The 24,750-nt window shown below is 41.4% G+C and overlaps 2 protein-coding genes across 8 annotated transcripts in view; both read left to right on the top strand.

Moving 5' to 3' along the window:
* Positions 1–19,124, top strand: part of si:ch211-278a6.1 (SRC kinase signaling inhibitor 1) — a 50,552-nt gene extending 31,428 nt beyond the window's left edge. For 6 of the 7 annotated variants that reach the window (XM_042504677.1, XM_042504672.1, XM_042504676.1 and 3 more), the window contains 9 exons: positions 444–619; positions 1,587–1,717; positions 2,049–2,196; positions 3,833–4,139; positions 4,263–4,524; positions 4,859–4,998; positions 5,162–5,314; positions 11,258–11,395; positions 19,039–19,124. In XM_042504677.1, the coding sequence (XP_042360611.1) occupies positions 444–619; positions 1,587–1,717; positions 2,049–2,196; positions 3,833–4,139; positions 4,263–4,524; positions 4,859–4,998; positions 5,162–5,314; positions 11,258–11,395; positions 19,039–19,044 (1,461 nt within the window). In that variant the 3' untranslated portion in view covers positions 19,045–19,124. Of the gene's footprint in view, positions 1–443; positions 620–1,586; positions 1,718–2,048; positions 2,197–3,832; positions 4,140–4,262; positions 4,525–4,858; positions 4,999–5,161; positions 5,315–7,713; positions 8,647–11,257; positions 11,396–19,038 lie in introns of all 7 variants that reach the window. The other variant, XM_042504670.1, reaches the window with a different exon arrangement.
* A 188-nt stretch (positions 19,125–19,312) lies between these two features.
* On the top strand, positions 19,313–23,218 carry LOC121956457 (putative protein TPRXL). The gene has a single exon (XM_042504678.1). The coding sequence runs from the start codon at positions 19,341–19,343 to the stop codon at positions 19,932–19,934; it is 594 nt and encodes a 197-aa protein (XP_042360612.1). The 5' UTR covers positions 19,313–19,340; the 3' UTR covers positions 19,935–23,218.
* The last annotated feature ends 1,532 nt before the right edge of the window (positions 23,219–24,750 follow it).

Below are 24,750 nucleotides of genomic sequence, written 5' to 3'. Positions count from 1 at the left end.
CAAACACAAACACACACACACCACACAGAGGTGCGTCTAGTAGTGCTTTTAACGCTGAAAAACACATAAGCAATCAAGGATAGAGCAAAATGTTCTGATAAAACAAAGCAGAGAAGGTCATACAGTTAAACAAGAGGACACAGCCTGCTCTCTCAAGGGCTGGGCAAAACAATTTGTTTAGATGCAGTAAATCACTGAGTTCTGTTTTTAAAAAGCCTTGGGTGAATGCAGTTCTCCTCGTTGTCCCGTTGTTATATTGCACTGGCACTGATAGCAGATTTCACAACTTCAACAAGCTATTCTCATGAGGCTAGGGAGGCTAACATTGATACAATTCATTTCCAAACTGTCGCTGAGTATACTGTGCAACATACCCTGCAGAAGTAAGAGCATTATTTGTTATCTGTAACATTATGTTTGAATGTGTGTGTGTGCGTGTGCAGATGGAGAACCAGGATTCAGTGCGAACTCTGTTGAAGCGGACAGAAGCGGAGCTTAGTGTGCGCGTGGCCGACGCCCTGAGGAAGCAGGAAGATCCTCTGCAGAGACAGCGCCTCCTGGTGGAGGAGGAGAGACTCAAATACCTCAATGAGGAGGAGCTCATCATCCAGCAGCTCCAGTCAGTGACACGATAAGTCTAAGAATTAAGCAATAACGTCAGACAGTGGCATGTAGCACTGCACATAGTTGGCGAAACGTATCAATCAATACTGATTCAAACATTTGTTATAAAAAGTGAAATTAATGCACTTGTAATTCCACTACAGTACCAATGTGAGTTAATGTAATGAATGTACAAGTTGATAGTTATCTTGTTTAAGATGAGTCCTATCACGTCTTTCATGATGGCTTCGAACGTGACAAAATTCATATCTGTTTTTATAATTAGATGATTCACAGGGTGAAGCAGTGATAGGATGAAATTGTAACTGTAATTAAGCCCGGCGTAGAGCAAGATGCTTATTAAGATCTGAGGTATGAGACGGTCCAATAACTAATTGAAGTGACTGCAAAACCAGAGCAGAGAGGTACCTTGAGATTTAATAATCAGATAACTTGCTTCTGTCTCATATGTTGAAATGTTCAGCGGTAATAAGTCCTAGATCTCACTCTGAGCGTCAGAAGAGTTCCTGAATCTCGCTCTGAGCGGCATTCTGATTGCAGGCTAATTGGCTGAACTGTTAGATGATCTCTGCTAATCAATGTCGGTTTTTCAGCCTGGCTAATGGCCAATTTATTTTCGTTAATTATACATGGAACTTTTATTCATTACATAACTTAAGGCAGATTTATATGACATGAGTCTGGCTAGACACACACTCCGTATTCGAGCAGCACAAACTCACATTTAAGTTTGTACAGATTCTCCTGTTTACATCAGTCGTTGCATGAAACTTTTAAATACTTGTCCGCACTCCTCCACTTCAGCTGTCCAGAGCTGCTGATCTTGCTGCCAGTTGATTGAGAGACAGTTTATTGGCAGAAGTTTTAACTGTAACTCAAATAGAACAATCTGAGATAAATATTCAGTTTTAAGTGTAGCAGAGGAATCCCTGGTGTTCAGCCTTCTGTCTGTTCCATCTCAGCGACCTGGAGAAGTCAGTGGAGGAGATCCAGAAGGAGTCGTCTGTCAACCACAAGCTGGTGACAGTGCAGGAGCTGGAGGAGAAGGCCACTGTTCTGAGAAAGCTGGGAGAGACACTCACAGAGCTGAAAAGTGAGTCACGCTGGCGAATTTCACATTCTGTGCACAACCCCAGAACAGAAAACACAGTCTTTTACTCAGGCAGACAGTTTATCATGCACTAATTACTCACTAAGGCACTGATTATCCTTTAGTCACCCACAGCTTGTCTGTCAAACATTTAATCAGTCTCAGAATGCTCATTGCTTTAATAAACTCCCTGACCATTTCACGGTAGTTCAAATTGTTTATTTTTTATTTTTGGATTACCACAAAAGGCTTTCAACATCTTTGGTAAGTAGAACTGATTTGTTTGGGGGATTAAAGTTGGCTTTCTGTGTTATTCTTCTCCTCTCTCCTGCAGATCAGTTCCCAGGTCTGCAGAGTAAGATGCGGGTGGTGCTTAGGGTGGAGGTGGAGGCTGTCAAGTTCCTGAAAGAAGAGCCACACAGGCTTGATGCCCTGTTAAAACGCTGCAAGACTATAACTGACACCCTCGCCACTATGCGCAAGTATGAACCTGCTCTGACTGAGAGCAACAGATGTAATGTACCTTTATGCTGTATATGTCAGTCAAACAGACCCAATAAGTGCTGAATAAAAGTAGCTAATAAAAATGTATATATTTTTTTTAATTATAAAATGTTTTTACATTAGCTTGGAGATGGAAAGGTTTTAAGTTATCCTGTAAATATCAAGCTGAAATCTCCAGGGTTGAAATATTAAGCCACAGCAGAAGTGCCAAAAATTGCAGTTCCTCTAATGGCCACTTGAGGCTAGCTCCAGAAGCCATGCAATCGTCACAGACCCCCATGTTAAAATGGCCAACTTTAGAGCAGAAATAAACATGTTTACAGCCCATTACAAAAAGCAGTTATGGTCTCTACAGCTAATTAACAACAATTATGACAAAGCTATGGGGGTTTTATTTTAAAAAATCTCACCCGTTTATTTTTAAGGCTTAAAGTTATGTGTAGTTAAGGGTGCAGCCATTTTGAGTGACAGGTGGATGCCATCTTTGAAGTTGCTACCATGGCAGCGACATTGGTTGTAACAATAACCTCAGATTCACAGAGTGTAAGCATGGCCATACCTGTCACTATTTCAGTTCTTGAAAGTTCATCTAAACATTTTGGTCACTTAAAAGTTCTTGTTCAGTGTTTGGTTGTACTAAAAAACCCTGTAACCATAAATGCACAATTAACCATGAGTGCACTGAGCTGAACAGGCTAGCAGCTAGCGGTAGCTCCACCCTTTCATCAAAATATGGTCACTTCTTGTCGCCTGTGGCTCCAAAAATCCAAAATAGTCAAAATGCCAAATTTAAGGCTTCAAAACAGGAATCCATAAACCACTGGTTAGTGTTATTTTTATAGTCTATGAGAAATACTGATGGAAATGCATTTGTGGGATAAATTCTTGGGATAAATGTGTCCGACATTAGCTAATACAAAAATGGAGCCATTTGTCATCAATTTTGAGGAAGGCTTTCCATTTGTACCTTTGCCAAGGAGATTATGTTTTCACTCTTCTTTGTGTGTCAGCAGAACGTCAAGGATTTTCATAAAATGTGGTGGACAGACAGGCCTTGGATTAGATATTGTTGTTGCATCAGTTCAGAGAGTTCATTAAACTTTTTGTTTTAAAACAAGGATCTTAAAATTACCTGGGGATGGATAGATGATTTAAAATCATAACGTATGTACAACAAAGGTGTCCTGAAGGGTGCATTGAAGCAGCTAATATTGACGTGACCACTTGGCTTTATGGATAACACTTTCCAGCCATATGTATAAATACATTTTAATTTATGGTGAGTGTGGACTTGGACTTTTAAAAATTTGCCCTTCAGCGTTCTGTCATCTATCTCCAAATCAGCCGTGTATCCAAAAAGCACCTCCCTTTTTGGTTTAATTAACCTCACTGCTCATAAGAGCTTATCAAATTAATTTTTTTCTTTCATCTTTGTGGGTAAAAGAATTATTCAGTATTGGCAGAGGTTTGCGTCCTTCACAGTGTTTCGAGGTTTCTTTATGATTTTTGGCATTCAGCAACAATAGTTTTCACTTCAAGTCATGGATTATTCATGTTTTTGTCTGTTACAACTCAAAGAGTAAATTAATGAATTCATCTTCCATGTCTTTCCAGACAAGCCAATGAGGGGGTGTGGAAGAAGCAGGAGGACTTCTCGAATCCTTCATCAAAGCACAACGACGAGTTGCGAAAGTTTTCAGACTTTGACATCCCCACCAGCCCGCCACTCACTATCAATGACCTTGGGGTAGGCAACAGCCTGTCAAATTGGAGCCCTCACACCAGCCTCAGCCGTGGCCACGGAAACATGTCCAGCCCTCACAAGGACAATCATCCTCCTGTTCCCCACAAGGGCAAAGCCCTGGAGGAGCTCGAACGCCGTGCTTTAGCTGACAAAGCTTTGTCCGTGGAGGTCCGACTGGTAAGACTTATTTGTCACCTTTCTTTTCTCTGTTTTTTACCGCTCATGTGTCATTACAATTCATGTCACACTACATTGGCTTTGTGTTTAAAAAGGGTTTAGATCAGTTTCTCCTCTTCACAGGCTGCAGAGCGGGACTGGGAGGAGAAGCGTGCCAGTCTGACCCAGTACAGCGCCCAGGACATCAACCGGTTGCTGGAGGAGACCCAGGCTGAGCTAATGAAGGCTATTCCAGATTTGGACTTTGCTGCCAAGCAGATCAAGCCCTCCTCCAACACACCAACCTCCCTGAACCCCCAAAGTGGGGCAGGAACCCCAGAGAACCGCGCCAGCAAGCCCCAGCACAAGCTGTCTGGCAAAGAAGGAGGATCCAGGCGTGGCTCTGGTGAGCTTAAGGGAAAACTTTGCCTCTTTAAATGGTCAGATTTTTAAGAGCTATAAAAAACAGCCTTGTATTCAGGGTAACCAGTGTGCATTTTAAATTCTGTCAAATTAGCTTTTAGATAGTTTTACAAACCCTGCAGGTCATCAGATTTCCTCAAGAATATGTGTTCCCTAAACTGAAAGAAAATATTAACATGGCATTTAATGTCGTGTAATGTAGGTTTTACATACCATACATAATATACTTCCCACAAATGCCACGTTGGTTGTTCTAAAATCCCCACAATCACTGTGTGAGTCCTATCTCAAGATACCCCAATTACGTCTTTTTCCAGATGAGCTAACAGTACCACGGTATCGCACAGAGAAGCCCTCCAAGTCTCCTCCTCCTCCACCACCCAGACGCAGTTTCCCGTCATCTCCAGGCATAACCAGCCGCAGCGGAGAGCCCCTCATTCCTGGAAAAAGTATAAAGGTAAGAGACAATTCAGGGGTGTACAGTTTTAATATCTACACAGTAATATTGACAGTAAGGATTGTGCAGTTAAAACAAGGAATATTCTTGTGCTCGTCAATAAAATGTTGAGGCTGCAAGCTCCAGACACGGTTAAAGCCAGTTTTGTATTTTCGTTTTGTAGAAGTCTGAATCTGAAGAGACTGAAGGCCAGAAGCCTCATGTAAAACTGAGGAGGGCCGTGTCTGAAAACCCCCGTCCTGCGTCTACACCCCCAACACTTGCGTCCGGGGACAAGGAGGAGGGAGAGGAGGAGAAAATTGCTGCTGAGTTGGAGGTAAACTAAAACATGGGCTGTGTATTATGTTGATTATACCCTCAATAGGCTGTTGTTCAATGACTTGGAAAACTGCGCTCTTTTTATTATTTATGTTACGTCCACAATCTGCTACTGGCTTTCGCGCGCACATATTCTCGCATGCAGACATGCTCACCATCATTACCACATGTTCAAGCAGCAGGTGCCATATGTCCCCCTGCCCTGGGGCACTGGGAGAGCCCAAAGATCACATACTGTTCAGTCACACACATCATCACCCAGGGCTCACAGATCACATCCAGACAGATGGAACCTGATGGCTGCTTGGACTGTGTTTGAGATGGCCTGCCTAAAATTTGATCGAACACAGATTAAACAAAAAATGATTTTTTCATCACTCAGAGGCTGTTTTGCTTTTATTCTGCAATTTATGACCACTTTTGAACCTCCCTTTTCACTCCCCAGCTGTTTGAGAGAGCCCCAATCAGACTTGCTCCTCCCCCTCCCCTCTCCCTGCCTGTTAGCCCCCGCAGCAGGAAAAGTGTTGGCCCCTACAGACTGGACCTGTGGTCCTCTGAGGCCCCGGGCACTGAGGTAACACTCTGGCTATCTGACCCTGAGTGCTCTGTGTTGCTGCCCTCTTAAACCTTTTCTTCCTCTTCACCTGTCCAGCACACACAGAAACCACCAGCCACTGCTCAGCCTCCAGCCACATCCTGCTGTCTCTTCAAGCTGAGTGAATGCAAAGTCTCCCTTCAGCAGATACTACTGCTCACAAATTATTGTGTGCACATGCTGTGTTTAAAGAATCCCAACCACAAATGTGCAGAATACACCAAAACAAAGCCGCATTTCCACAAAAGCCTGTCCGTAATCAATTTTGCAGTTTTCGAATTGCATTATGTGATTTAAACTGTTGTGGAGAGATTGAATAACCATGCATGAACACCATAAACCGAATCGAATTGTTTGATAGTGTGATCGTTTATACACACACACAATCAGTTGTTGATGGGCAGGAAGTTTTAGAGGTTTTTTGTTTTTTTTACTTTTTTTCTGGAAATTAAGCTGTCTGTATTGTTGATAGCTTTGAGACTGAATATCATTCGCAATTTGATTCAATGTGAAATTGAAATTATTGATTGATGCAAGTTTAACTTTACACCAAATTTAAAAAAAACCCAGTGTTGTTCAATAACAACGCAGCATTTTGCCTCAGGAGACATCAAGTTTTGGTGCAATTTGGACAAAAAAACTATATGAATGCATCAGTGCTTCACAACCACATGAGAGACATTCTGTGTGTTTTCTGCAGTGGCTTTAAAGTTGATGTTGTGTTGTGTGAGAGCCAGTTCTTATGTGTGACCAGTAGTAAAAAGTGCTGTCCCGCTGTGCCTTAGGTCCCGATAAGACAGTGTGTTTTAGCAGCTTGAGGCGGCTTTTTGAAATGGTTTTTGAGTGAGCAACTTTTGCGTTGCTGAGTGCCTTCAGTTTTTCCACTCTATGTGCCTTGTATTTTTGCTGAAGTGCTTTAAATGCTAGAGCTGAAAAAACTTCATTTCAGAGCAAAAAAGCACCTTGACATTGTCCAATCAGATGAATTGAGAGGCGGGCCTTCTGCAGTAGCATTAGGAGTTAGCAGAGAAATATACATGGTTCGTGTTAAACTAATTTCAGCTCACTTTCAACATAAGGCAAGCTGAAAGACACATCTGAACAAATTGCAGCCTCAACTATTTTCTGACATTTTACCATCCATAATTAGGCCTGACTACTGACAGAAGATTGTCGAACTGTCCCTGACTCCTCCCCAAATAAGCCTTGAACCGACGACAATCGGTGGTACACCATGGGATTTCTTCTCTTTCTTTGAGTTTCATGTACCCACACAGATCTCCACTTCCCTGTATCCATCATACTATTTGGGAACAGCCTCCCACACACTTGGACCTGTGAGTTTACTCCACAGAAAAATTACAATTAAGCTTAGTAATGTGATTCAGTTCTAGCTTAATAACAATAAAAAACAGCAATAAGTACTCTGCCTGATTGAGGCAGGCTTAAACAAAAAAGGCAATGTGGTGCAATGTGCCTCACATTTTGCAGGTTGCAAAACCCTCCCTTTCTAATCGGGGCCTTCTCTAGACTTGAGAGGGAGCTACTTGGGACAAAATACACAAGCAGCACATCAGATGCAACAGTAGGGAACCCACACATTCTTACGAACTAATTCTTACGTTAAAAGGAAGTTATCTAGACAAACATTGCAAAGACGCTGATAAAATCACTTACTCTTTTCTTTCTTTTGGTTGTCTTAGTATGCAGTGACCTCATGCAGTAAGTTTTTGGATTGTGCTGAAGCCATGACCAGTTCATTGTGTTTAAATTTACACTTCAAGTGCTTTCCTCATTTATAGGGAAGCCGTTTGTCTCCTGTCCCCCACATCGTGTTGACAGAGTATTTTCCAGCTTCACCCACTGCCTCAGAAGATCCTGTCAGAGATTCAGGAAATGACCCAGTGGATGAGAGTCCATCACAAGATTGGACTGCTCATCACGCTGTCCACCAGACTCAAATTAAAAAAGAAAGAGATCCAGTTGGAAGTCCTCCACAGCGAGGTCAAGAGCAGTGTTCTTTTAAAGATATGGAGTTAAAACAAGAGGTTGCCCTGTTGTTGACAGAGCTGGAGGTGAGGGTGGTGTCTCCTGTTGAGGTCCAGGAGCTCAACAGGAATATAGGAGAAGCCCTGCAGACTCTGATTATCACACCACTGACTAATGAAGTCCCAGAGGTCCAGCTGAGTGTCCGGCCTCTCCTAGTACTCTTCAGAGGGTTAAAAACAGTCAGCGATGTCTACAGGCTGCTGCATTCCCTTTTGGAGTCATCCAAGCCGGTGCCCAAACCCAGAATAAAATCCTCCCGCCACTTGAGGCAGCAGAGCTCTCTGGTGGAGGCTCTGAGAAGAGGGATAGAGACAGGGGATAGAGTGCTGACACTTCAGCACAACACTGAAATTAAGATTCCTGAGGTACAGCAGACATCAGTAAAGGTTACTCTTGAGTCCAGTGGGTCAGCTAGCTCTGTGGACAGTCTATCCAAGGAGAGCCAGAGGACAATGAGAGAAGATATCAAAAGCAGCACCTACAGGAGGCTGGACAGCTTGGAGGAGACAATTCGTGAGCTGGAGAACACCTTGATAGAGATCAGTGGCCATCCATCCTCAGAGCCGCTCTGCGCTGAGGCAACCAACAAAAGCACACCTGTACAGATGACAGGCAGCCCGACATCAGAGACGAAGAAGCCACCGGTCCCACCCAAGCCGGCCTCTTTCAGCCCAGCATCGATCCAGGTTCATTGCTCACACCTGCTGTGCAGATTCCTGCTCTGAAGCAGCGTGCTCTATTTTCTGTCTTCATTGCTTCTCTCTAAGTGACTGTTGGGACTTCACTTTCAAGTGTCTGATGTCTGCTCCCTGACTTAATCATCATCTACTTGTATTTGAAATAGAAAATATGTAATAGGGGACAGACAACAGACTTCTTCCTTACTTGTCTGTTCTGTTATTAGTGCTGGAGCTGCCATTCTTTTGAGCTCAGACCTGTTAATTGTTTCTTTATCGATCCGTCCTGGCATCTGTTTTCTGTCTGTAATTCTAGCCAATTTCTCCTTTTGTCACAGTAAACATGCAATAAAAACAAATGCATAGATACTACAAACATCTTAAATTTCCTCTTCTTTTTTCTACTCTTGTCAGCTCTGTCTGCTTGTCTTTTGCTCTGCTTGAAATCAACTCTCGTTCCCTTAGAAATATTCTTAAACAAAATAATGATGTGCTGAGGTACATATGCTGTTGTGCTGTATTTAAATGAGCTTAAAGGCATATTTTATGTACTTTGTGACATTGTTATTGCACATATCTAAAGGTACTTTGTGAATTTGTGTTTCTAGAACACAGAGATTTACAATTTGGGTCAATACTTTCAGGCAGAAATATGATTTATAGTTTTGTGTCTGTTTTTGTGCTTAAGTTAGTAATGGGAACATCATTTTTTCAAAATGGTCCAGTATTAAATGAGAGGGCTGCAGCTGGTAGCTGTGAAACCAGCTGCAATTTAACCACTTAGGGCATTTGTGTGACCTAGAAAGAAAGAGTAATTGTCATTTCATAGCGTTGTTTTTAGTCTTTTAATAAAAAAATACAATTATATGCCCAATATTTCATTTTTTCCTCATGCTATCAAAAATGGCATTGAATATTTATATTTTCCAGGTATAATATCAAAGTTAGAAATTCCAGTACCATGAAAACACTTGTTCAAAAAATTACCAACTTCAGTTTGGTTGAAATAAACCTTTAACTCAACCAGTTAGATGTGAAAACATGCTGGCTTTTTACATGCTAAAATTACAATATATTAAATGGAGTCTGGTGGCTTTGGTAATAGTGATTTCAGGACCTTTTTTATAATGTTGTTAGTCAAATACACTGATGATCTGAACCTGTCTGTGGCAAAAACAAGCATTTTTAAGTGGACGTGCGGTACATTGGGATTGTGTGTGCTCCAAGTGGTTTCATCGTAGCCTGTTTCACAGTTGCCAACTGCAGCAGTCTCATTCAGTACTGGACCTTTTAAACAAAATGCTCCCATTAGTTACTTAGACACAAAAACATGGGAAAAAACGTTGTAAAATACTGATTACCCTTTAAAAATATTGAGCGTCCATTAAGCTAAAAAAGGTTAAAAACAACTGTGAGCAACTTTATTATCAATCCTTCTACTCAGGGACCTGTATGAGGACAGAAATATCTCTCATAACGAAGACAAAAATCACTTCTAATACCCTTCTTGCTAATATCTAATGACCACGTTTTGAACTCTATTACGAGAGATTGCGAGTAGCCTTCTTTCACCTCACCTCCAGTTGACCGTAACACAACAAAAGATTAGTGATAATCAAAAGACTTATTGCGTTTCTGTGTCAGCTGCCACTTCAGTGAGGTGTCTTGACAGCTCGCATAGTATTCCCTGTTGCTCTGAATGTAGCCTCCCACTCAGGGCAGGGCTGCGATCACTGACAGTCGCACTGTCATGGTGAGTTTCAGCCCTGTGATGTTGAGCCAGGGAGCATTCCCATAGGCATGGCTGAGGATTACAGTGTCTTCACACATTATTTCATCACTCCAACTTCAACCACGTTCATCGTTTTTACATGACCCTTCTTCCTACTCTTGTCCAACGTTTGCTCGCGCACTCGCCAAATTCACTCTGACAAGTGATCTCCTTTCAAACCCCATTACAGTTTAGTTTTTAATCAGCACATTAAATAAAGCATTAAATATAGTGTATATTTTATGTCTGAATTTCAAAGTTCAGCTTCACACCAAGAGCAGAATGGGCTCAGAAGGAAGAAAGGCAGGTTTCTTTGCCTTGAATTAACGTAGCGTAGAGAGATTGGCTATTTGACGCTACTACAGTTAATCTTTTATTAGTTTTCCCTTCAGTTAATATCTCTGTGTGCAGAGGAGGCACAGTTGGATGGAAATTTGCCTGAGTGTCTATTTGTTTTTGTGCGTATTAGGCAGTCGACAGAGTAACTCAGCAGGAAAGATCATTAAGCACACTGCCTCGTGGATCCTGCAGTGAGGCTGGGCTACGCAATGTCAGTTCTAATGCTGCGTTTCTATATTCTCGTCTTTGTCATTTTCAACTGATAGATGGTGAAACTCTGTGAAGTGGATTGTTCAGTTATATCAGCTACAAGCTCTGATCTTAAAAACCTTGTTGGTCTCTCAGGAGACAGACTTGCTTGCTGGAATCAACTTCTGTACAAAGATGATGTGTGTCTGATGTGATTGTGATGCGTAAACTAAAGGCACTGAAGAGGAGAAATGAAATGGATGACCATGTACTGTTTATCCAAGGTCTGATGAACACATCTGTCCTCTCTTCTCCTTTCAGGGAGGGAACAGTTCAAGCATTGGTAAGGTCCTCCACTCCTCTGCTGCCTCCAAACTGAAGCACCTGCAGCAGAACAGCACAGATAAGACTAAAAGTAGCAGAAGAGAGGACTTTCTGAAGAGCCAGGGCCAGCAACAGGTAATATCTTTATATTGAGGCCAAATGCATGCTTGAGCTGGCTGTCTGTACAGAAGAACTGTATGGTATTTTTCAGGCGCCCACAGTATTGCTTGCCTTTTGCGGGTGGCAGCCAAAACCATAACCGTTTTTCAGGAATTAAAAAAAAGTCTTGCACAGACAAGGGGTATAAAAATCATAAAAGTGAAGATGATCATCATTATAAAAAAGACATTGAATTTTTACTAGAAAGGTAATGATCTGTTCCTGCTAAAAATCAAATAAGATGGTAGTTTTTCACATACAGGCAAATTTGATGACCTTGTTCTTGATATAGAAACATGATTTGTTATAAAGGTGGTGTTACCTTCAGACATCTCCAGCAAGAATGTCTGAACCTCTGCAAGCTGACAGAGAGCCTCTTCACACCTTGCATTAAAATGTATGTATGTGTCCGAGTTGGATCTAGATCAAACAGCAACCTCTGAGGCTAAAACCTGACGCCAATGTGAAAGCAACAAAAACTGCAATTCACTGAATGACCACTTAAGGCTGGCTCCAAAACACAGAAAATCCCTGTATACCCCCATGCTAAAATGCCATGTTTACAGCATGTTCACAGCCTTATAGAAAAAAAGCTGTTTTGGTCTCTATAGCTAAATTCAACATTCATGATAACCAGTACGAGGGATGAATTTTTATATAATGCATCCATCCATGGCTCAACGATATGCATTTTTAAGGAGGGGCCACTTGAGTGAGAGGCTGTCTGCGAGGCATTGCTACAGTCTTTGAGTCAGATCCATCCCTCACTCCTTCACAACTCCACCCTCTCGTCAAAATATGGTCATTTTAGGCTCCAAAAGGTCAAGATTGCAAGAGCTGAAATTTTGAAACTTGAAGCTTCAGAAAGGCAGTCCACAAGCCGCTGGGTGATATCATGGTAGCTACATCCATTATTTTATGCAGACTTTGATCTAGATATAATTTTACCTGCTTACATTGTATGTCTCCAATGTTAACACAGAGATCCGATCTGATGGCTCTGTCCAGCTCAAAGAACCATGCATTTTAATCAGGGCCTGTCCCCGCCTGTCAACAGCTATAAGAATTAAAATAACATGTTTTCATTTTTAAAAAATCACAGTTACATAGATTGCACATCATGATACTGTCTGCATCTGGAGACAATATTGGTATAAAAGTAAAACAAATATAACAAAGAAGATTTTGGACCACCAAAGATATTTTTTAATATGTGTCAGAGACAGTTGGGGAGATGTACAAAGAAACAGTGAGGTTGATGAGGATGAAATAAGCTGACCTGATTTTAAAGACAGTGACTGACAGGAATACATTATGAAACAGACACCGCATTAGTGGTAGCATCAGATGATAGAGAGAGAGACCTCAGTGTGCCCTGCAGCTTCAGTGTCAGGTGAGGGAGACTGCTGAAACTGTGTGCCTATATCTTTGCACCTGTCTGTGCACATTCTCCATCCAGTTGCATTTTTTTTCAATGAACATGGTATGATAACTGTCATTGTTCATACCCCAGTCAACAATTATACTGGTATACCACTGCAACCCTAGTTCAGTGTGGTCACAATGTGTCCCTGACCCTCTAGAGGTAGTTTGCTGATTGGATCACAATCTGTCCTCAGTGCATTTTTGATGCATTTCAGCTTGTACCAACTTGTACTATTTTCATGAGGTCAAGTACTATCCCATTGCAATCCAGTCGCCCAAAATACATTTTAATGCAAAGTGTGAAGGAGGTCAGAGTCTCCAGAATAGCCATGCAGCCCTTCTGTATTTTTCCCACCAGATCAAGCATAAAATGGCCTTTACTCTCACTCTACACCTCCGCTCAGCCCTCTTTTAGCCCCACAGAACTGCTGCATGTCCCCATTGTGCTCCACATTTATGCTTACATTTCACATAATGTGTATTATTTAATATATCTTTTTTTTGTTTTTGAAACACTGTGGCGATGATTAATTGAATTTATATCCAGTTAAGCTAATGATCATAAGTTCTTTGATGGCAAAGTCATATCGCTGTGGCAGTCTCATTATCACAAGTTTGTCAAAACAGATCAAAGTATCCTCTGCAGGCTTTTTGTCCCGCAGAGAGATGAGTGCCAGACAGGTGATAGTGGCGGAGGATTAGCACTTCAATTATCCAAACTGTGGTTTTATGTCTGAAGGTCTTGAGCTATCTTTAATTATAGTATCTGAACCAATTAAAAAAGTTATAAAACGCCTTTATGTATTATGTATTACCAAAATAGATCTGTCTAAGTCCTGAAACTTGTTCAGTTGGTCTCAAACAATGTATAATTGCCTGTTTGTTTTGACTGAGAAATCAGCCTGGTCACACAGACCTACAAAGATATATAATTGAAGCCTGGAGCCTATTATATTTAAATGTTACCTGAAGGCATAAAAAATGTAAAATGCCTTCAATTTAATTCAGAAAAACTGCAAACTCTCTGCTGAAGCCCATATGTGGTTATACATTTGCCTTATGGCTGACTCAACAACTTTTTTTCCTGGTTTTAATTTGCCAGCATTTCTGTGTTATAAAATAAGGTAAAGAACTGGACATAAGGATACTTGATGGCCTCAGGAGGCGAGGAAATTGAACTGTTGAAGCATGTCAGTCCAGTAAAGCCAAGAGAAGATTTTCGCACCTCTCCTGTGCACAGGGGGAAAAAAGCTTAATGTCAATGTAATTTGAAAAATAACAGGAGCAGTGAAGTGAACCTAAACCTCCACACCCCACAGAATTTGACAGCGCATTCAGACACAAATTTAGTCTTGAAGATTGCAGAGAAGTGACTGTCTTAGGCAGAGAGGGAAAGATTGGAGAGATGGGGACGTAATGAAGCTTTGGTTGCCTCAGACTGAGAGTAGATTGGTAGGAATCTCTGCAGTGCCATATAATAATCGCCCCTTGAGTCGCTGGCAATCACGGATTATTCAATATGAAGAGGACAGCTCTCTTTCCCCACCATTAAGTCTTTCACGTTTCCTCTTCTCTATGTCTCTTTCCTTCTTCTGCTCTCTGCACTCTGCAATTTATGCATGCTGCCCGTTTCTCCTTTTTTCCTCTGTCCCCCACCAGTCTGTCTCGTTCTCTGCGATTTGGAAGCTGAGTAGATTCCTACGCTTGTCTAATGAAAACAAAATTAGTGCCATTATTTCATCATGACACTCACACACGGCACACTCTCTTTGTCCACAAACTGTTCAAAACAGCCATTGTGAAAAGAGGCTGTATGTGTGAAAGCACTATCCTCAGAGGGACAGTGGGCCCTCAAAGCTAATTGTCAGCGTGGGAAGTCGGTGCCAAGCCGTTTAGGGTGGCAACATACCACAACTGCATGACGAATAACAAAAAGAAACAGAAGACCCAGCTGACTTTTACTGAGAGAATAAACTGTCAGCTGTGGCAGCTTTCAGAATAACTGCGTTTTGTGGCATTTTGAAGTATGAGGTGCAGTAGTTGAGAGGTCAAGTAGTCCCTTAGTGCACTAGTAGGTAGAAGTTTGGGGTTTTTTTGTTGTACAGAAACAAGCACAATCAGGCCATTGGGTAGGAAAATGGAGGACTCTTAAGTATACAACTGCCAACCAACATGGTGATACTGTACTAGTCTCATTACTGCTATATTAACAAATACAAAATCTAAACGTGTATTGTGCCCCACAGTGTTCAATATTTAAAAACAAAGAATGATTGTGAAATAAATAAGCACATTAATAAATTGTGTAAATTACATCATTTTTTTAAAAAGTTGTAAAAATTAATTAAGTTTAACTTTTAGTGCAGTTTCCAGTCGGAAAGGACATTTTCAATTATGTGAGAGTTTGTAAACAGATGTTTTGATGTAGTTTTGCTGTTGTTAAATGCAATCCCTATAGCAAGCTCAACAACTGCCGCCAGTTTAAGCCAGTTATTTGCTGTTGGCTTGGGCAGCAACTATATCAATGCTGAATCCCTGTGATTGGCTGAAGAGTGAGAGGGTGGTGATAACACCACTGTCATGAAAAGTGGTATTTATGTAATGCTATATTTCATGCTATTATAAACTGAACCGTAATGGCACCTGAAAGGAGATCGCTTGTCATGTGAAAATAGATAATTGACTTGAAATACTTGTATGTGGGGGAGGGGGCTGAAAAAGGACATCTTAACATGTAAATGACTAATGAAATAAAAATGACAATGCTACAAAAAATTCTGATATTATGACAATAAATTATGACATAATAATGAGTTGAGTTTTAATTATTTGTGGAATTATTAAAGAAATTCTAGGCTTATTTAAATATTTCACATATATTATCATGATTCTTTTATAATGTCTTCTTTTATTTATTATTGAATACTTTGGGGTTCAATGAAATGGAAGTGTGAACTTCATGTTAATCATGCAGTGCCATGTACAGTACTGTAGTCTGAACTGGGTTGAAAACCAACACAAATATTTTAGCACTGTATTCAAACCTTAATGAAGCACGATACTCTGAATCTATTGCTGTGTTGTTGGTTTCCACAAGCTGTTGCTTTTGAAACAGCTCCTCTCGGTCAGATTGCTGATGCCTTTAATGTTAAACCAAGAAAACAGCACAGATCCTGACAATTTAGCTTACAGAAGCATGGAGCAAAATCTGTCTACTAAAACATTTAAAATTCAGTATAATGAAACAGCTGAGCACGGACTATGCCTGGAAAAAGCACTGATTATCTGCAGCTCATCTCATCAAATTATCAAGCCGGCTGGCTCATATGCATACAGCCTTTAAGAGCTAATTAAGAACTTCTGCAATCTCTATGTTCACTTCACCTACTGTTTTTTTTAACCCATCAGTGACATTGCGTCCGTGATCTTTTTGAAGAGAAACCCTAATTACGGCAGCTAAAAAAATATAAGCACTCTACTTCTCTTCAGCTTCTAAAAAAGTAAACAGTTTATTTTTGACGAATATATTTGCGCAGAAAGTGTCAAAACAGTCATCAGGATCTGTTTTTCTAGGATTCACATACTCTGTCTTATTATTGAGCAGTAGCTTAAAAATGATAAAATAAGCCACCGCAGTGATTCCCCTCTCCCTCATTTTTCCCTCAAACTCACACTTGCTGATCACGTTTTTGACTGATATTGTTGTTCTGACAATCAGACATGCCCACCGTGGGTGACCTCTCTGCTTGGCCCAAAGATGAAGGTAAAAGTGTCTCTTCTCTTAAATCTTTCCTGGATGTAACTCCCTATATGTGACCCCAAATTCTTACCCTACTTCCAGTTCCCAACGGTGTTTTCTCTTTTGTTTCCTCTGGCCAAATGATTACTGACATTTCTAGGACATTTTGAGCTCAAGGAATGAGCACACCACCTCAGAGTCTCTCTGTGGTTCAACCCACCAGCTAAGATGTAAATGGATGTAAATATGTAAATACCTTTAGCATCAGTAGCATCATCCTCACAATGACATTTCCCACCAGTTCAGATAAAAGGCAGCTGGTGCACATTAACATGTCATGAAAGCCAGCTGGAGGGACAGTTAAACATTTTAAGACATCACTGCTTACCATCTGTAATCAGCTAAAACAAGATGCACTGGCACCACTTTTTGGTTTTATGAGGGTTCTGCATTTAACATCGCCAACTTCAAGTTAGTTTTTTTTTTTTCAAGATTAAATTTGCTGGCTGAATGAATATTGTGTCATTCAGCTAATGATAATTTGGTATTTTGGGATAACAGCTTCAGCTTTAGCACCTGGCATGGCTGATTAGATTTCAGGGGTTATACTCTTGTTACATGCTAATAATGTGGTCCAAATATATTTTATCATTGGACCAAAAAAAAAAAAAAAAAGAAGCATTAAAAAAGCTACAGTGGGAAGCTTTTATGAAAATAATTTTCACTCCATCCACACATATTCCAACTTTCTAATCTACAGCTAAATAGTACACACTACTACACGTTTGGGAAGAATTATGCTATGCAGTAACAGAATCTCAATTCATATTTGACCATCGCTGCCTGGACTGATAGTTTGACTGTAGTTGACAAGCAGTGACTGGCTTCACTGACAGTTGTGTTAGAAACTCCTCAGCACTGATTGATTGTTTTTGTACATTTGCACAAATGTAAGTGAAAGCAATACCAGGAGGCAGATGAATATGATTTTTTTTCCACAGATAATCCATCTCATGTACATCTTTGTGAATGTAGTGAGTTTCAGCAAATATGACAAGTGTTTTTTTATAAAAGTTACCAACTGCAGCTTTAATGCTCAAGTTTTTTGCAGAGCATCAGGTTCTTGTGGGTTCAGGCTCTGATGTTATCTGTGTGCGTGTTAATTGTGGGTGTTAAAATTAACAGAGCCTCTCTGATGGTGCTCTGCGCCGCTGAGCCCGGGCCGCCTGCTCACTAAAGCTTTACTCAGAGGTATTAGAGCATTCAGGGCATGAGGATCCTTCGAATCAATACGCTGGATAAGAACAGACAGTTCAAAGCCACAATTTCTACCCGTTTGCTTTGGCACAGATCAAGGAGGGCATGACAATGTGAATCACTTTCACGCCGCAAAACCCTATTTCCATTTCCCATTTGGCCTCTTATTACTTCTGGCGGTAAAACAGGCTAGTTAAAGGTGCTGGGCACGAGGTGGGGGTTGTGCAGACCCACCCTGGGAGGCTGTCGTTTGGCAGGCAAACGTGTGCGTGAGATGAAGGGCGACTTCTCTGCCGCACTCACAGACCAGAATAAATGTGTCGGCTAGGCTTGAGAGGAGTTCCTCAAGCAGAAGGAACAGCCCCGCTCTCTGGGGACAGTTGGCAGCACAGGCTCTGGAACTACAACAGAGCAGGTGAAAGCCTCCCAGCAGCGCAGTGTGGACTAGCACACCTGCTCTCCTTTTACACCAAACTACTCCCTTTAACTCTTAGCCAACACCTTTTAAAACTTTTAGAGACATTGCTGGAACTCTCCTCCTGTTGCTCCCTGTGAAAAGCATCAATAAAACTTCCTTTAAGTGTAAAATAGTTTCTTTCTTTCTCTTATCTCAACACTGTCATCAGTCTGGTGTATTTTGTGTGGTTTGCACCCTGCAGATAAAACTTACAAACTGTTTTTGGCAGATGCATTCATCTGCAAAAGAGAGACAAATACATGTTGTGACAAACGTGTTACCCCATGAATGTGACGCTGCTGAAACAGTGACATCTACTGACTCATTTCAGCATTACACAAAGGGACTGAACATGTGATGCTGTCCATCCATCAAAATATTTTGCATTTTTAATGAGTAAAAATCATTAAAACAAGTGTCAAAATAAAGGTGGTTAACACCAGTGTAATTTGCATTGTTGCAAAGTGTTGCATCCTATGACCAAAGGTCTGTTTATCAGTGGTTTGGTCACCATGTGGAGATGGCAGCCTGTCTCATGGCTTGCAGCACACATGCTGGTATCAACCTGAATAACAATCTCCTGTGTTTGTCTCTTGTTCTGTTTTCACCTTTCCTTCAACCCCCCACCCCTTCACTACACATTTCTTCTGACACTTGCTCCTGCGATCAACCTCACCCACCCTGCCACCCTATGTGAACCCGTGCCGCCCTGCACCTCCCACTGTACCTGTGACCCTGCAGCAGTGAGCGACCTGTCCGTGTCCAGCCTCTTCAGCTTCCTCCTCCTCCTGTTCACGTGACTAGAGAGCCACATACATACATCCGCCCCCTTCTCAGCCTCTTTCACATCTCCAGTGTTTAATCGAAAATCTACACTGGACCCCAATCTGTGTGCATTAGTGGATGTGTGTGAACATATGTGTGTGTGTGTGTGTGTGTGTGTGTGTGCAAGCATGCATGCACACCAGGCATGTTTGACTGTAATGGTGAAGGAAGTTGCTGCAGGCGACAGTGCCCAGCCAATTTTAAGAATTTAATTTTTCATGATTTTGCCTTTGATCCCTGAAAACCTCCATTCCCCCTTCTCCAACTCTCCTGTGTCCCCGCTCTACCTGAAGGCCTTGGGGACCAGCAGCACCAGTGGCAGTATTGAGCCATACCTCTCTGGTATCAAAACGGGAATTTTCTCAGGCCGAGCGCCCTCTCATGCAGCAGCGTTTGCCCCTGGCCTGAGGAAGTACCCCCAGGAGGGGGCAATGCCCTCCCTGACAGCCTCCTCCAGCCAAGCGAAGGCCCTCCTGGCAAGCCTGTCTGCCTCTGGCCTGAGCGCAGAGGCTCTGCTTCTCTCCTCCACCCTGCGTCATCGCCGCCTTCTACGTGAGCAGCGAGCCTCCTCCTTGCCCCTGCACAGCAGCCAGTCCACCCCGTCTACTCCCACTGCTACCTCCCCTTCCTCATCCGCTTCGCCCACCACTCCGACTCTTTCACTGTCTCCCTCCTCTCCCACCTCTTTGAGCTCCCTCACCCCACCTTCTGGGGTTCTCAAGCCCAGCGGTTGTAACTCCAGCCTCAACAGCTGCAAGGAGGATAACAACGAGCATGTGAAAAAGGACCTTGCCCCTGGCAACTCTCAGTGATGAACAGGAGGAAGACATGGGAGAATTCAAGCACCATCACATCATGAACCATTAAGAGAAAACAACTGCATTATGGAAAATTCCAGCCTTTTTTTAGCCTCATATTTTCTTTTGGGACTTTTTGGCATTTTCTTGTTTTTCCTCTCTATTTTTGGCCTCAATCCAGTATGCAGAGTCCTCAAATTTCCATGGCAAGAACTGCCGTGCTGTAAAAAGGAGTCACAATCATCTTCTTGGACAAGTTTCCTACTCTGATCTGGCTCCACAGTTCCTCTGCAGTTCTCCCACGCAGTCATACTGCCAGCCTGCCAGATAGAGAGCGCACAAACAGCCCTCCCCTCCTACCAGCTGCCTGCTGTAAGCTGATGTGGTCTGGATGGATTAACTGACAGTAGCAGTCTCATATAAACCCTCACTCAGTGGGGTTGTTAGTGGAGTAGAGATCATTTCTAGACTGTGACTTTTATCATAGAAAATAGAGCTGCAATAATCACCAAGTCAGTCCAGTAGTTGTGTGTGTTCAGGATAATGCTCTCACATCACCTGGCAGAATGTGTTCAGAAAAAAAGAAGATCAAGGTGATGATTGTGGTTTCAAGCTGTTTTTTGTTAAAAGGGCATTTGTGGCTTTTCCCGCATCACCTGTGTTTTAAACTCTGAACTGGTGCTATATTTTCCCCCTCCGTTTGTACACACTGTGTAAAGAGTTTACATGATAGTCCTCACGCTCTGATCTCTGACCTGCGCTTTGTTGCAAGTGTACATTCCACTGTCTGACTTTACTTTCACATCACACTGAATATTAATATGCATACCTGCAGAACGAAATCCTTGCAACGGAAATTTGGAACAATTTTAGTGAATTTTCAGATTAAAAACGACCGTGTATTTACAAAAGCACATTGTAGGGAGCAGCACATTTATAAAAGAACTGGGAGGTGCAGTTAAACAGACAAGAGGGAAGAATGGTGAATTGTATAGCTATGTTGAATTCCTGTATATGTGTATTAACTAGTTAATTATGACAATCAGGATGTTTTCTGCAGTAGCATCTTACAGGTTGCTCTGGCATTTTGGCACCTGACATAACAAACCTTTCCAAAGACTCGAGCGCATACACACAGTAATGAGTAACACACACATTCTGTCACACAGTCTGCACTTGTCAAGCCAAGCTGTTTGCAGAAAGCACAGACTCTACTTGTTGTTTGTTTCAGCAGATCTTGTGTGATGATTCAGTTCTTAAGTCACATCTGTTGCACCACTGATATTGAGCACTCTGGTAAAATATGCCACATTGACCACAACATGATTTCACCCTTTAAAGGAATCTGATCTGCAAAGCGACGGATCAAGTGGTTTCTTTTAAAGTTCAAAGTTACTCTGATGGGAAGTAGCTTCAGAAAGTTTTCAGCCATATTTGCAGGTCTTAATATAAAGCATAATGCCTTCTTTGAACAAAATGTATCTTTCACTGCGGTGAATCGCACTTCAACATCTGTGACACAGTTTAAACTCTTGAATAGTGTTTGAAAGATAAAGGAAGTTAATCAGCACATATTTATAGACTTCAGACACAGCTTGACCTTTAAAGGGTCTGCGATGAGAATATGAACACATGAAGCAAGCACAGTTTTTCTCTCAAACACTTGACCCTTTCCTCTAATTTTGACTTTGTGAATCTAGTCAATTATGACAAGCACAAAGCGACAAATGTTCCTTGAAGGAAGAAAAAAATGCCTGCATATTTAAAATACTGTAGATTTCCAATGTTACTGTTGGCTCATTTGGTGTTAATACCTGCATGTTAAAACATTTGTAAATGTTAGGCCTTTGGTGCACCTCAGTGATGGCATCAGTATTTAAAGCACATCAATGGCCTGTCAGCAATTCCCTAAATGTAAACCCTGCACAAGGAACCATTCTGAAGCTCCCTGTCCTGTGTTTTTGCCTTAAGGCTGCCCTCTGGGGAGATGATGGGGTTGAATGGACACTCATAGACAAAATGATTTAATTTTTTTTCCAATGGTTCACAAGAATGACCGCGTGAAATCGATTCTTTGTGGTCGTGAGATTAAAACATGTGCAAAAGGGGATCGTGTCAAAGAGTAGGCAGCTCGAGGAGAGGGGATTAGTTTGGGGACATGTGTTTGAAGGCTTCTTTAATAAGGCTGGCTTTGACTTGCCTTGTCTCCATCGAGAGCACTTGTGATATAAAAGACCCAAAGAGATGAGAAGACGGGTCTGACAGTCAGAGAGCTGTTACGAGGCTGCTCTCTCCCTGCCCCTCTCACTTTGCTTTGTCTCTGGTGTGGGGTTCTGTGAAATAAAAACCACTCAGTTTGAGGTGATCCACAGACAGAGTTTGATAGGCGAGTTAACAGTGTGTGCAATATGTAATTAGCACTCTTGCATTTTTGCCAAGGCAGTGCTTGTTGCCTTTGTGAAACTCCTGCCTGTTTGTCTGCAAGGACCTGTTACCATGTTTTTTCCCAGTGCCTCTAAGACTTTGTTCTTGCCGGAATTCCCCAGTTGATCTTGTATTACAGTATTAGATCAGCAGCAATGACAGAATAACACTTTTACCCAAAGAAGAGGCTGCAAGGATTGACTTGTTCCCATTTTTTCGCAAAAAAAAAAAAGGAAAAGAAAGAAAACAGCACTTGAAATACAGAGTGTATCAGGTTGCAGTGGTGGCATTTGACTAAACACTCCCCGAGTTCTAACAATGTGAAACTGCAAGCTCACAGCACAGCGAATTAAGCCTCACCCTGGGTGCTCTGTAGCTCTGCCAGGCAGGTTCAAGCCCTGGGTTTCATATTGAGTGAAGTCAAATGAAAGAAATTCACTTACTCATGCTGTTCCACACTCAAATCCATAACTCTAAGAGTTAAATTTGCTGCATTTGCGTCTGCTGAGCGTTGGGGAGGAAGTATTCACGCTTGGCTGCCTTCCCCAAGTAAAGTCGGAGATGAAACCTCCCAGAATTGCGTGACAGTGCTCTCTGGAATGATTTTTTTTTCTAAGACAAGTGTTAGTGGGCTGTGATTTCAACATGGCCGGAGGCTTAGAGGGCATGTCGCAGACACTCACAGTGGATGCCCCTGGCAATCAGAAAAACTCATGCAAACTTGAAATCAAACATAGAAGAAATATACATATATAAATATATCTAAGTGAGATGTTTGTGTATGATATTATAATTGTGAAGAAAAGTGTGATATATATATAGGCCTAGAGTAAATTATATACTGTAAAATGTCATCATCTCTTCAGTTTTATATATTAGTGACCATTTTGTACAGATTTTTCTTTTTTAATTCATTGAGAGAGATATTACATTTCACACTGAGATTATTTATTCATACGCAAACAGACATTTTTATATTTGTTTAAAAATATCTGTATAGATAACAGTTAGCCTCTGTAATATACGCTGAAGTTCATTTTTAAATTTTAGGGTTTTCTTTACAAGTTAAATTTTATGTAATTTTGACTTTTTTTTCTTTTGTTTTTTGTTTGAAAGCTTGTCCCTGAAAATACTCGTCCAGCTCGTCTGCATCTTTGCCTCCTTATGTGAAGGGTCACTATTGAGGTGCGAGAGACTGGACCAGTGCCTGTGCTTAGGGGCTTATTTTGCTACTATTTTTTTTTATTCCAGGGGATTGTTTTCTGTATCTGTGGTCTGTTTTTTTGGGATTCACCCCATCCTGTATTTGTGATTAAGCTGGTGTTAGTGAATTGGTCAGAAACACAGATATTGTGGTAACTACTGTGAAAGGTCAGTTCATGGGCCAAAGGCTTCATGTGGAGCCTTGCTGCTTTGACGAAAGTAAGTTACATGGCTTTAATTTCCCTCTGTGTCATGTTTGCATGTGAACTGGAGTGGTAGAAATGTGAACTTATGCGAAGTGCAAGAGCACTCAGAGACAACAGGCTCTTTATCGATACAACAGGTGGAAGAACATTTCGTTGCGTATTCAGTCCCAGTTGTTGCACTGAGTGGCTTTAAGTAGCAATTCAGCTAAAACCACCAAGATGGATCAATAAGGGACTAGTTGTGCAAATTAAAAGTTTTCTCTCTTCTTTTTGCCATTGTAATTTTTTTTATAACGAACCTACATTCTGTAGTATGTATATGAGGTTTTTACATGAATGTGTGGATGTTCCAAAATCTTGGCATCAAAAGTAGAAAAACAAAAATTGACCTGTAAATAGGCCGAGTCATTCCTAGCGAGTTCAACAAATTGTTATGTCCAAAAGAAGATGTTTTATTAATAAACTATGATGATGGGTACAAAGGTATATACAAAACAATGCATGTATAGTCTCAAGCAATCGCACGGTGCAGTCGAAAAAAAAAATGTTGTCTACATGTTTTCTCAAAAAAATGAGAAAGAGAGAAAGGGATATGCGGTTCTGTGTTAGAGGTTTACAGACATGGAGAATGAGACGTTATTTTGGTATCTGTGACACAGGCATGTTCAGTCTTACTGTGATGTTTTGTGGCGATGATGATGACAAAAGTGTTGGATGTCTAGAGGGATTTAGAATGCTTGAACGCACCCCAACCAGAGACGTCACCGGTGATGGTGTACTCTTTCCACAGAGTGATTCTCCCATTTGTAGAGTAGTGTGATATAAGAACAAAAATAATACAGAAAATAGATCTATAATATAATATATAAATCTAAAAGCCTACTGATACTGGAGATACTAATTTATCAGTGTGGATGCCATGATATTCTGTGAGAAATGTGTGTGTTTTTCCTGTGAGAAGACAGTTGGCAGTTGAACCTGCCTTCTTTTGTACATAA

This window comes from Plectropomus leopardus, chromosome 17, assembly GCF_008729295.1.
Source record: "Plectropomus leopardus isolate mb chromosome 17, YSFRI_Pleo_2.0, whole genome shotgun sequence".
Taxonomy (NCBI): domain Eukaryota; kingdom Metazoa; phylum Chordata; class Actinopteri; order Perciformes; family Serranidae; genus Plectropomus; species Plectropomus leopardus.
The sequence above is the reverse complement of the archived record's forward strand: the minus strand, read 5'-3'. Positions and strand labels throughout refer to the sequence as shown.

Bases quoted from the DNA above. Each gene is read 5' to 3' on its own strand.
- LOC121956457 (XM_042504678.1), top strand. From the start codon at position 19,341: ATGATTTTGCCTTTGATCCCTGAAAACCTCCATTCCCCCTTCTCCAAC.